Raw genomic sequence first — 13,151 nt, forward strand, 5'->3', positions numbered from 1 at the left:
AAAATAAAAGTTAAACTGATTGTGTCACTTTTTCACTCCAAAAAAGTTCCATGATTGAATCCTCCGCAGAATCCTCTGATTAAGAATACAGAAATGTCAAAACTTTTGTTTCCCCACTGAGTTTTCCAAAATCTTTAGTATTATGTAAAATAATTCCAAAACAGCAATACATTCAGTTTGTGATAAATGGTCTATATTAAAGCCTACCATTTAAATACTTCCCATGTTAGAAAGTATGTTCGTTCTATGAGAAGAAATCTCTTAAATACAAACCCTTTGAAACATTTTGTAAATTTAGGGCGAAAAACATCAGTGGGGGCACAATTCCACACGACTGTACTGTTGCAACACAGACACTAATCAATATAATTCACTGCATTTGACTCTTATAATTCCACCTACAATGTACAGATGTCTGTTTGCAACAGGTTTTCGAGGAATTCTGCAACAGAATAATTTGGCTCGTGTGCATACAATATTGATTATTAATTGTCACTCCATCAGCATTGAGTACCCATGTATCTTGCTGGCACTTTCTCAGAGTTTTAACCCAAAACTTTCTTCACTCTTTATAAAAATCACAGGTCAAGGCCACTGATGTGCAACGCTTTTGTTTGAGGAGCAATACCTCAACTCGTCTCAAAGGCCGCATTTTATCTTTGGTCTTATGTGTTATTCGATTATTTCACATTCCTCAATCACCTTCTGCCAGAGATTAGATGAGAGACTAAAATAAACAAAGGTAGCAAACACGTCTTTGGGTAATAGCGTCATAGTCACCGCTGCACATTGGCTGGTTATACAAAAACTACTTGGAAGACAAGTGCTAATCTTTATCTACGCTACGGCAAAGCATTAAACTACTCAGAACAAAAGTTACTACAATGTGTACTCAGTAGTACATTATCTTCTAACAAAAATAAAGATTTTTAAAGCATTTTTTTGTTTGCATTCAATTCTTCACTTTCATTTCTGATTAAAAACTTCCATTGCTTTTACTACAATCATTCTTCTTCATGTGATGCATCCTCACGCGGAGCTTCTCCCTCAGAAAGATTAGGCTTCGGTTTCAGCATCTGAGGGCTGCTCTCCACATTAAGGCCAATTTATAAAGCTTTTCTGAACCGACATTCCGCTGCAAGCACTTCTGGTGTGTGAATCTTTACATGCATTAAAAAGGAAGAAGTCAATAAACAAAAAAAAGAGTCTGTAAAAACAGGACCTGAGGAGAAACAACAGAGAGGGTTATCCATCTGTGGGGAGGGCAGCGTTAACATCTGAGCTCCTGGCACACAATGTCAGAGAGATACATTCATAGCATATTCTATTAGGCAATTACACTCTACAACGGTTTAGTACTGAGAAGATACCCTGTCAGTTCAGCATGTAACACTACATGACTTTTCAAACGTACTAAACCTTTGTTCCCTGAGTTTAGGAAAACAATAAGACAATAAAATCAATTCTTGAAACAAGGTAGTATAAAACAGGAACGGCAAGGGCGGCTGCACATTGACATACAACACAAATTCATACATTCATTATCTTTTCATGCCATTACTCAATAATGGACAAAATTAACAAAACATATTATTAATACTGGCTCAGCACCTCAGCGACATCTGAGGCGATAAATAACAAATTTCCCACACTTCGTTCCACATAACAGGCAGAACGAGACGAGAAAAAGTGGCAGCGCCCTCACCATCCACACATCAGAACAAAGTAAGAGGAAAACACAATCAAGAAAAATAAGTCATCAGGAAGTATCAAATGTGATGTAACTGAAGCAGAACATCGCATCATGTAGGTATAAGTAGCAGGTATTAAATATACAGTGGGAGCTTACACGGAGGCAAACCGAGGTAGATATTCAGCAAAAAAGGAACTCACACTTCCCTTTCGCTCCAGTGATAAACTCTCTTAAATAATGTCAGAAATGACCCTTTTGTCACATTTTTGACTTTTTTAAACATTCATGGTGGGTGAGATTTTTTTTTTTCTTTCAAAAACATAAACAAATAAAGAGAAAATTAAAAGACATTCATTGAATGAAACAGAAAGAAGAAATCAAATGAAATCAAATGACCCTCCCCTGCCAACAGCTGGCTTCCTGATCATTGTGTGTTGGACCAAAAGAGGATAAAGGTTTTAAAAAAAAGTTTCTATCGTTTCTTTGCACCTTTTCTCCCTCACACTTATTCAGGCTATATGGTACACTTGCTTAGGAAAATATCTGCAGGAGGGTTTTGTGGATGAACGATTTCCTGTTTTCTCTTAGTGGCGCCTACATAGTTAAAGGATTAGTTTGACATTTTGGAATCTATCCTTATTTTCTTTCTTCTTATGTTTATCAGATATAGCTAGTTTTTTTTAAGATAATTTCTTGGCATTTTCAAGCTTTATTAGATAGTACAGAGTTGAAATGGGGAGACAGAGAGAGAGAGGGGGGATGACATGCAGGTCCACGGGTCGGATTCGAACCCGCGACCACTGCAACGAAGGCCGGAGCCAATATGGTACGCGCTCTATCCACTAGGCCACAGGAGCGCCCCGATATAAGTAGTTTTGAACGTATGATCTGATGTCAAACTAATACAATCACTGACATGGAGTTTAAATGAACAATACAAATATGAAGCTGTAGTGAGAACACCAGCATTACACTGATATGCTCAGCTGTTTTTCTACTTCATTACATTCTGACGTCTTTTGCAAGTATACCACTGCCTCCACACACACACACACACACACACACACACACACACACACACACACACACACACACACACACGCACACACGGTGACACAAACACCGTCTCACACACATTCCTGAAGACAAAGTGCCGACTGAGTACTGCTCTGCGCTTCTTGATGACAGTGGCCTATCTCGACAGACTCGGTTAGCTTGTGGTTAGTCTGACTCTCCTCCGTCAGTTCGCCCGGCTCCTCCACAGTTCCGCTGCACTCTGAGCCTCCGCTGTCCTCTGCTGAGAGAGACTGTGGGCGGCTGCTTTGACCCGACGAAAGGTTTGTCAACTCCGTCTCGTTGTGAGAGTAACGGCCCGAGTCGCTGGTTGCGTGGCTGCCCTCGCTGTTGGAGGAGCCCTCCGTGTCAACCCCGGGACTCCAGAGCAGACCCTGTAGGGTGATGGGCTGGTCTGGAGACATGGACAGCTCCTCTTCAAAAGTCAACACTGTGCTACCGGTCTGGTAGGAGGCGACGACATGTCTCATATTCTATAGCGCAGAAGAAAGAAAAAAAGCATTCACTTAGTCTTGTGAGTGTTTATAGCTGCAGATAGCTGCAACCTACCTTCATGCCACAAAGATCTTATTCATTGGAATTACAAAAAAGCTCAAGAAGTCTCTTGATATCATTTTACAAAATGTGAGTGTTGTTTACAGGTTCCTGAAAGCTCTGTTGATATTAATTACTTGCTAAAACACGTTTCAGCTGAATTTCTGTCGCTCTTAGAGTATCATTTACAACAACAAAAAATATACAACTACCTCTATATCCTCCAGACAACCCTCATGTTTCTTCATTCATAATTACCAAATGAGAAAAAGGAGCAGCTGGGGACCATATGCATGCACTAAAATATATAGAAATAATACAAAGGTTTAAGTTAGGGGACTTGAATTGAGCTAAGAAATGCTTTAAACTGAAGCAAGATTTCGATCCCCAACACGGTTAAGGCTACAGTACAAATGGTGACAGTCAGAGTCAGAGCCAATCTACAAATTGCTAATGACAATTAAACAAGCAGGGCTCTTGATTCTTATTAACCTTACCTGTACTGCTTTACTGTCCTTTTTCAGATTACTGCCGAAGGAAAACCATTTCTCCTTCTTCTCAGTGCTGGGCTGAACAGGGCCAAGGGAATTGATCAGGAGATCTGTTCCACCCTACAAGTACATTGTAAGATTGAAAAGGTACGAGCCATGTCTAGTACTAATTTTAAAATTAATTGGATTGAACATGAAACATTTTTAAATTACTTTACCTCTGAAATTTCCAATTTCCATGATTTTCTTAATGTTTTATAATTTTCGTTAATAGCTCTATCATTAGGATCTTCATTTCCAATTTCCCAAAAGATGAGTAATATTTAACACATGGTCAATCATTTCCCAGGACTGAAATACAACAGGCCACAGTTTCTTTTGACCACATTACATGCTGTGCAAAGCTTTGCTGTAAGTACCTTGGCATCAATGAAATGGTTTTGACTCATCATTGGCACGGCCAAGTCAGCGTTCTCTGCTTGTCCCTCTGAGGCCAGATGTCCTGCAACCGGGGAAGATGCACTCCCTCCTTCTCCGTACGTTTTAACAGCGGAAAATTTCCTAGAGGGAAACAAACATGATGTCACTACAGACTCAACAAAACTGTCTTATAAAAAACATTTATAAGCCTCTGTTTCTATCAGAACACTGCTTTGACTGCGTTACCTGTTTTTGCCTCTGCAGACGATTATAAAGGCGCAGATGATGATGCAGATGAGAGCGATGCTGACGCCCACGGTGATTCCTGTCATTGACTTTTGGTCCAGGTGGTAGAAGCCGTCAGAAAAGGCTGTGAAAGACGAACGAAACACAGATTAAAGGGAGAATATAGTCAATTTGAAGCTTCATAAAGGGAAAACTCCATTCCCAAAGATATCAAGTGATTCTGACAGGGTGATGTCGATGTCCCTTTACCTGTGGAGTGTGTAGAGCCATGGGGATCGTGACCAGAGGAGAGATCTGCTCGCACAGCCAGCTCCAGCGTCTGACAGAACGGCCCGTCTCCAATGTCGTTGGATGCAGAAACTTTCACTAGGTAAATCTGGCTGGGCTTCAGCTTCTCCAGCAGAGCCATGGTGATGCTCCCTGTTGGTGAGAAATAACGCTGCTGTATAACTGCACATTGTGAATATATTGCCTTTTTATGTCTCCACTCTTAGATCGTATAGTGATCGCATACTAAAGTTGGGTATAGAAGTGCATTTAGTGGTAATATCTAAAGGAATAGTTGGGCATTTTGGGAAATGGGACATATTTGCTTTTCTGTCGATATTTAGATAAGAAGATCGATACTACTGTCACATCTAAACAATAAATATGCAGCTGGAACCCAAAGCTGATTAGCTTAGTTTAGCATGAAGACTGGTAACAGGGGGAAACAACTTGCCTAGCTGTAGCCAGTTGTGATGTCACAACTGGGCAAACTGTAGGGTTATACTACATAGGATCTCAGAGTTCAATACACCTTCATATTCCCACTGGTGAAGTAGGCCTTTAATTTACTTTATTAACTTTAAGCTAATAGTTCATCTTGAATAAACACATCTGTTTCTCCAATATGTTTCTGTGGAGATCAGTCAGCTGACCTTTGAAGAAGAGGAATTTGTGATGCAGTGAAAGACAAACATAAATAGAATCCTCATGGCTCGGAGGTGCTGTGTGTGAGAGGAGCTTCTTAGAGAGGGTCAGAGGATCAGGGCTATACACATTCCCTTATCCAGGATCACCAGGTCTACACATCACCAAGGTTCCAGCAGAGGAGGGGGTGATCAGTGTGAGGGGAAGGGCTGAGCTGGAGGGGCTTTGTGAACAACAGCTTCACTTTTGACGCTTTCACCAGTGGGGGGGAGGAGGTGGTGAGTACTTTAATGTGTGTTTCCTGGGGTCATCTGTTCCTGAAAAAACCTAAGTTGTGTCACAGACCAGATACAACAAAAGCTTAATAGTATCCAAAGCATGTGTCTGAGAGGAATCGTTTAAGAGATTTGGATATTTTCTCAGCTCTCCATATTAAGTTAACTTATATATATATATATACAGTACATATACAAAAGTAGCACACGTAACACAATGGTCTTTGTTTGGAAAATGTCAATAAGAAGGTAAATCAAAGTCTTTTTTTGTACCAACATTAACCGTCCTAACTGGTTTATTATCAGTAAGACAAAAGCAGTGAGCTCAGTTTGTCCTGACACCATGAACAGAGATGTAGATTGGAGGATGAAATTAGTTACTGATTTCCAATGGACCATTTGTGTGGGACAGGAAGAAGGCTTTGTGAATCCCTCCTGCCCTCCCCCTGCACACTTGTGTAACCTCTCTCTCCCTCTCTCTCTCTCTCTCTTTCTCTCTCTCTCTCTCTCTCTCTCTCTCTCTCTCTCTCTCTCTCACCTTCTCTATGCAGCACTTGCCACTCCCCAGCTATCCAGGCGTGTCTGGAGGCGTACAGGATGGTGTAATGTGTTACAGCTACGTTGGGGTCATCTGGGGGTTTCCATGAAACCAGCGCCGTGTCCTCTTCAATCAGAGTCACTTTCACATTGGACGGGGGCAGAGTTGGAGCTGGGAGGGAAAAGATGACAAGAACAATGTTAAATGAAAATACGATGATACACCATAACAGGTCAGACGGGGCCCTTACAATCATCTGAGAAACTTTAAACATGGGAAAATAATCATTGTGTGAATAACCAGTTTTCATGGAAAATAAAAATATGTAAAGGCTGATTTCCTAACATGAAATGACATTTTTGATTAACAATTTCAACCAATAAATGTACTGCAATACGCTATTGTAAGTCTATATATCTTTACAAGGAAAGTAACATTTACCTAATAACAAACATATGGAAAACCCCAGAGATTGGGGGGGTCTTGGTAAGAGACGAGAGTGTAACATTTGATCATTTTGTACACACTCACCATCAGGGGAAGTGGTCTGATAGACCACAGGGCTCCAGGGACTGGACAGCTTGTCAATGTGAAGACGAATAGCAAACTCATATTTGGTGTTGGGCTCCAGATCTCGCACTAGAAGCTTCTGTTCATTCCTGCAGAAGGAAGACACAACAGAGGCTTAACGGGCCAGTTCACTCAAAAGATGCTACACCTCATTCTGCCTTGACGAGGATCTATCATCCAAATCAGTTCAATGTGATTTTCTGAGGTTTGGAGATATCAGTTGTGTAGATCATCAAAACCCTTGTGTATTTTTGTCTTTTATCATATATTAAAGCCTTTTTTTTATCAGATGTTGATTGTTTTATGATAATATAAGTATCATTAATCAAATGCATTCAGTGGCATTTGATGCAACGTGCCACAAAGAAAAGAAAGAGTAACGTGTCTTTCAAATTAAAATTATGTAGTTAGTTGTATTAATCGACATATAATAAAATTGTTGTTATGCCCAGCAGATGGTGATATGGAGCTGTGCCGGCAACAACCCCTCAGTTGGTTGCTGGTAAAAGCCACAACTGAGGTGCTCTGATGACCAGTAAACTTTCCCCAACAAGTGTGACTCAAGTATTTATGTTGTTACGTGTTGTAGATATTTTTTGTATTTTTTTGGCATTTTTATGCTTTATTGATAGTGTAGAGACACTGAGGCTTTGACAATCAACTCCTTCTGAAACGTCGAAGTAATGTCAATAACACAATATGTTGTTAAGATAAGAGCTGAACTGTGAGACCAAGCCATGATACAGTAAACTCCACAAAACACACAGTAACATTTGTTACACAGCTGTAAAACACTGCTCGAAACAGTAAAGCGACATACAGTTATCCCCACAAATGTATTAAAGCTGCACCAAACAATATTGTTGTTCATCGGCTGATAAGACACAAATCAACTTACTAAAAACTTTTGCCATTACACTTTTGAAAGACCAAATATGTCAAACTTGTGTGTGTGTGTGTGTGTGTGTGTGTGTGTGTGTGTGTGTGTGTGTCCAGGAAAACATATTAAAACAGCTTTGAGTGTGAAGTTGTATGATGAAAAGGTTCCTACGTCTGCAGGTAAAGCACCAGGGAGGCGTTCTGCAGGCCCACTGGGTTGCAGCGGACAGTGTAGTTGACCGCCTGGCTGGAGGTGAAGGCTGGTCGGCTCCAGTGCAGAAATACAGAGGTGGAACTGTTAGTCTTGGTGTACACGTTGTGTGGAGGAGGTGGAGGGGGCACCATTCGATCTCTAACAGCTGAGAGAAAAACATTAAGAGTGATGTCATTTCATGCATTTTCGTAGATATGAAAAGTGTACATACAAGGGACGCCGTCACGCTTCCAACAAACTGGAAACAAAATGTCTCAAGTATATTTTGTGACTTACAGACACATCCAGGGGTGCTGATAGTCTGGTCTGCCTGGTAGCCATCTCCCACAGAATTATAAGCCAGAAGCCTGACGTGGTACTTCTTTCTTGGATCTACATTAAGAAAAAATAAAGAAAACCAAAAACATGTAATGACATTATATCATAGAAATGTGGAAAAACAACCCAAAGTCCTGATGTGGACTTCAGTAAAAACTCGGATAGATTTATTTTCACCCGCACTCAGCATTCAATGTAATATTTCAGGATGACAATGGAAGGAAGCAGAGCAGATACATGAAAGAGAGCTGGACTGTGTGGGTGTGGGGTCAGAGTTGGTGTGATGGTGTGGTGGGAACTAGAGGTGAGGCATTGCGACAGATAATCAGTGCCGCAAGTCCTTTGGTCAGTTTCGGCCACACTCAGGGCAGCAGAACAGAAGAGACCCGACTATCCATCACCCTGTCACCCCAAGTCTTTGGTTTGCAAATACGAAAGGCCCCCTTCTCCGGGTCCATTCAGGCCTGCTGGTCAGTGGTCAGTGGCCACTCCTATTCAGGTCCAGAATCTAAGGGGGGTTAAGGAGCTGGACAAAATCCCCTGGGAAGGACATTGCTGACGGTCAACAGCAGTTTCAGGGCGCTCTGACCCTGAAGACCCTGATTCCGAACAAAAGCCATCTGGCCAAATGTCCCTTTTAGCCCACAAAGAATGATGATCGAGGTAACGATTTGAATGTTGCATACAATATCAATGCTGTGAGTTGTATCTGTCAACTCTAACATACACAAAGAGAAATGCCCACTGATCCCCAACTTCAAATATTTATTAAAGTTTCTAAAAACGCTTGGTCAAAGTTTGGCATGGAGAGATAGTATTTTTAAGAGGAAACTGATTTTTTGCAGTGGGCAACTATTTTTGATTGACAGAATACGATCAGAGCATTTTCTTGACCCTAATATGAGAGTCCTACTGTCTTAACTGCAGAAAACAAACTAACTTCTATTGCTGTATGAGACAAGGGAGAAAAGGGAGACCACAGGAGATGAATTGGAGGTTAGATAAGTTTAGGAAGGGTGGAGTCCAGCAACTAGCACCCCCACACCGCCCTAAGGAGTTTCAGTGGAGCCACACCAGGGCCAGCAGGTCAGGCCGAGATTAAACTCTAAGAATCTGAGGTCATGGGTGTGAAACATGAGATGAGCCTGTTCTTTTGCTCGGGGATTCTCCGTGCCCACAACTGCATGGCTATTTGCGGAGACAATATTTAAACAGCATCATGAGCTGCAGGAAGAAATAGATAGAAGTCTTGGAAGGGAGATGAAAATAAGTTATCTTGAATTATTTATTTTTCATGTTGCAGTAATAAATAAAAAATAAAAAACTGTCCTTTTATTTCAACTTTTTTTGCACCTCTACCCAGCCTCACAATACAATGGGCCTGCCGTAATTATGCGAGAGAGTAGCTCTGCAAGGGGGGAAGTGGTGACATCTGGGCCACGACCTTTGACATGGAATCTGGGCAAGCTAAATCCTGCAAAAGGAGGGGTTATAGGCCTCTCTCTGAAGGGGGAGGGTCAAGCTGAGGAAGTGAGTGGAAAAACAGGGAAACACCAAGAGTCAAAATAAAATGCCACTTAGTAGGTGATGACACAGTTTCCCGAGAAATCTGAGAGGCAGGGTTTGTTTTTCACTCACAAAAACCTGGAGCTCTCACATAAAAACGTGATGTGGTCAAATCAAACACACAAACAACTTGTTACTTCTGTATCCATAATACTAAAAAAACTACTTAAACCCAACTCTCTACCATAGCTAATAAAATAGTTGCCATTATTAACCCAATGTATTATGTATATGATCCTGATATTATGGCTGCAGCTAACATTTATCTTTATCGTAGATGATTTTTTTCCACTACTTCTGATCAAACGTTGAAATTAATTTTATGTAAAAATATTTCAAATTTGTATAACAAATTCTCTTTTTTCAGTTCTACCCAATTGGAAAATTGGACACAGCAACAGTTGAAAATGTAAATGAGGCTGCGTTACTCCAAATAAGTTACTCTCACATGGTCTCACTCTCATAAATTAAGCTGTTGTATTAAAGGAAATATTTGAGCCATTTGTGGTCACCCCTTGTTTTTTTACAGCCAAAATGCAGATCCTGTTGGGCCCTGAGGTTTTGTTCTGGCCTGCGAAAGGCCCCCCAGGCCGCAGCAAACCAGGCCTGAACAGGGACCATAAATGTCATCTCCCCCATGAACCCTCACACCAGCATCTATCATCTCTCTCTCACTCCTCACTCCTCCCCCCTTTCTCCGTTACTTGCACAAATCAACACACCTACACATACTGATGCATAAGCAAGTTAGGCACAAAATGTCCAGAATTCAAAATAAAGCTTTCACACCATGCATGCTTTACCTCGTGTTAAATAAAAAGGAATGGACAGGAGGTAAGACGGCCTGCAGCTGTGAGATAAATCTACAGTTATGCACACAGCGCTGCCTGGTGCCAACAGGTATGAGAGGTATTTAAGCCTTGACTACTACAACTACTAACTATGTTCTTCTCGTGGCCAGGGCAGAAAAAACACATGCGAGGAAAGGTCACATCACCGTGTCATCTATACCCAACGGGAGCCCCTCAAACACATTCCTTTCTCTCAGGGTGTGCTTTCAATCATGTGGATGGTCATAGTCATAGAATTTAACAGCAAGCTAAGAGCATGTACTTCTAGAGCTGTACACAAAGCTGAATCAGCAGCATCCACTTTTGCCACAGCGGGTAGCTTCAGAATCAATGTTATTGGCAAAAAAGGGACGGCTGCTGTGTTCAACATCGCCTGTATTAGAGGAGCTGCCATTTACAGTACAGGCCGATTGAATTTTCAGGGATCCCCTGCTGAGAAAAATCAACAGGCAGCATTTGGTTGCCTCGAGGACACAACATGTGCACTCCTAAATCAAATCTGTGGACAGTAATTCAATATGCAGCTACAACATTTTCCAAATAATGATTCAGAAAAAAAGTTAAACTATAATATTCCTAATAGAAGGGGAAATGTATTGAAAAATATTCCCACAGAACAAACTTTCTCTTGCTCATTAATGTCATTTCCCTGCTAAAGTAGAAAGCCCTGTCTGCTCTCTTGTATGTAAATATCAACATACCTACATTGCAGTAAATACCATTTCAATCACTGACAACCACTGCATTACATATTATGAAATAGTCCAATCATTGATCACCGGCTCCTGCACATTCCATAATTTCTTATCAGTGAGCAGTTTCTCATGCTCCACACTTTTGGAACAAATTACCAGAAGATCTAAGGTGTGCCCCAGCTCATCAACTGATCACCTTTAAAGACTGTGTAACTTCCGAAAAAACTAAATAACACATTCTTCATTTTGCAAATGAAAAGTGAAAGCTATTAGCAATAAAACAAGCTCTTGCTCAATATATTAACACAACTTTAGCAAACGTTAGATACAGTAGATGTAGTTTTATAAATCATACTAATGAGTGAGTTCACTGACTGTATGACTATTCTCAAGGCTCTTCCGCTAACATCGGAGCAGGTTTTAGCACTCATCATGGTTTTATAGCAGGGCTGCCTCTAGATGTGTCTACCTGTTTACATTATTTTGTTTTACATTTTTTTAGGCTTTCAAGTTTGCTTTCAATTCTTTTTGAAATTTTAAAACAACATCCTCTATGAATTGTGGTGTATCAAACCATTTGGCTTTGATTCGTCGCGCAGTAGGGGAGAACGGGGTAATTTGTCACATGGGTTGGATGTCACATTCGTTATATCTCGCCACCAGAGCGCGCTAGCTCTGAAATGTTGATATAAAAAAGGTCCAGAATTGGGATCAGAGGTCACATACATAGACTTCCTTGGAGTTAGACTGCTGCATTTCAGGTGAGAGGATGTTTTGTGTTTTTCATGTCAAATTCAAAATATTTTGCTTCTCAGTATTTTTCTTCTAGGCTTTTACACAATGGGTTTATAACAAAACACTTGTTACCCTCAGAAAGTGTGAAGGGTAAACTATAGTTTAGATTGTGGTTAGCAAGCTAATTAGCTGTCAGATGGTTGTTGGCCTTGATGCTAGCAAGAAATTCAAGTTGGGGTTGGTCGTCAAATTTTTTGGGGGGTTGGTTGTCACATGTTATCTCAAGGCTGCAGCCAGAAAAGGAACTCAATAACGAAAGAAATTGTCAAGCTGTATCCTCACTGACACCCCAGAGAAGGAAAGAATAGAGCAGGAAAAGGCAGCTAGCAAGCAAAATAAAAAAGGGCAACAAAATCAAAACAACCCAGTGCATACCAAACTAGACCAGCTGCCAAGGCTACAGTAACTTATGTAGGCCTATTTGTCAACTTGACAATGCAATTAAACATTCAAATTTGGTTCTGCCTCCTTGCCTTCTTTTTAAGATTTTTCCCATTAAGATAACATTGTGACAAACAACCCCATAGTGTGTGACAACTGACCCCTTGATGGGGTTGGTTGTCACAATGTGTCAGAGTGTCTTTGATGGTAAATTACTTCTTCATTACAATAAGTTGGAAAAAAAGAGAGACACACATTTCTAGCCAACACCTTAAGCTTCAATTTAATGTAGGAATGGCTATTGACAGATGTTTTGGTGATGAGCAATTCTCACTAGAGTAAATAGTGTGCCTACTTACCCCGTTCTCCCCTATAACCGAAATAAGTAAAATGTCTTGAAGAAGGAAGAACTAATCCGTAAAAAAGCTTTAAGGCAGTTTAGACTGATTCCTCGCAGCACGGCAGGCTTTTCTCTGACACAGGATGAGTTGCCACACAGGAGGTCAGATGCTGCATTTTACGTCTCTACCCTTGTGGACAGTGCTGCAGCTAATTCATGAGAAATAAATCTCAGAACTGCAAGATAGTGAGCTCACAAGACATGCTCATTGTTTGCCCTACAGCTCGGTCGGTGAGAGGCTGAATTTCCTTTAAGTCTTGGCTAATAAAGTATATTTGTGGCTCTCAAAGCCAAACACA

At 40.8% G+C, this 13,151-nt stretch overlaps 1 protein-coding gene across 1 annotated transcript in view; it reads right to left on the reverse strand.

The window, feature by feature from the left end:
* Positions 1–2,820: 2,820 nt before the first annotated feature.
* prtga (protogenin homolog a (Gallus gallus)) overlaps positions 2,821–13,151 on the reverse strand; it is a gene marked incomplete at both ends in the record, with an annotated part of 31,497 nt that continues 21,166 nt past the window's right edge. The window contains 9 exons of the mRNA XM_080028382.1: positions 2,821–3,240; positions 3,799–3,912; positions 4,212–4,353; positions 4,459–4,582; positions 4,708–4,878; positions 6,184–6,354; positions 6,715–6,842; positions 7,805–7,991; positions 8,123–8,218. Coding sequence (XP_079884508.1) covers positions 2,821–3,240; positions 3,799–3,912; positions 4,212–4,353; positions 4,459–4,582; positions 4,708–4,878; positions 6,184–6,354; positions 6,715–6,842; positions 7,805–7,991; positions 8,123–8,218 — 1,553 coding nt within the window. The remainder of the gene's footprint in view (positions 3,241–3,798; positions 3,913–4,211; positions 4,354–4,458; positions 4,583–4,707; positions 4,879–6,183; positions 6,355–6,714; positions 6,843–7,804; positions 7,992–8,122; positions 8,219–13,151) is intronic.

The sequence above is a fragment of the Ammodytes marinus genome, assembly GCF_949987685.1.
Source record: "Ammodytes marinus genome assembly, chromosome: 1".
NCBI lineage: Eukaryota > Metazoa > Chordata > Actinopteri > Uranoscopiformes > Ammodytidae > Ammodytes > Ammodytes marinus.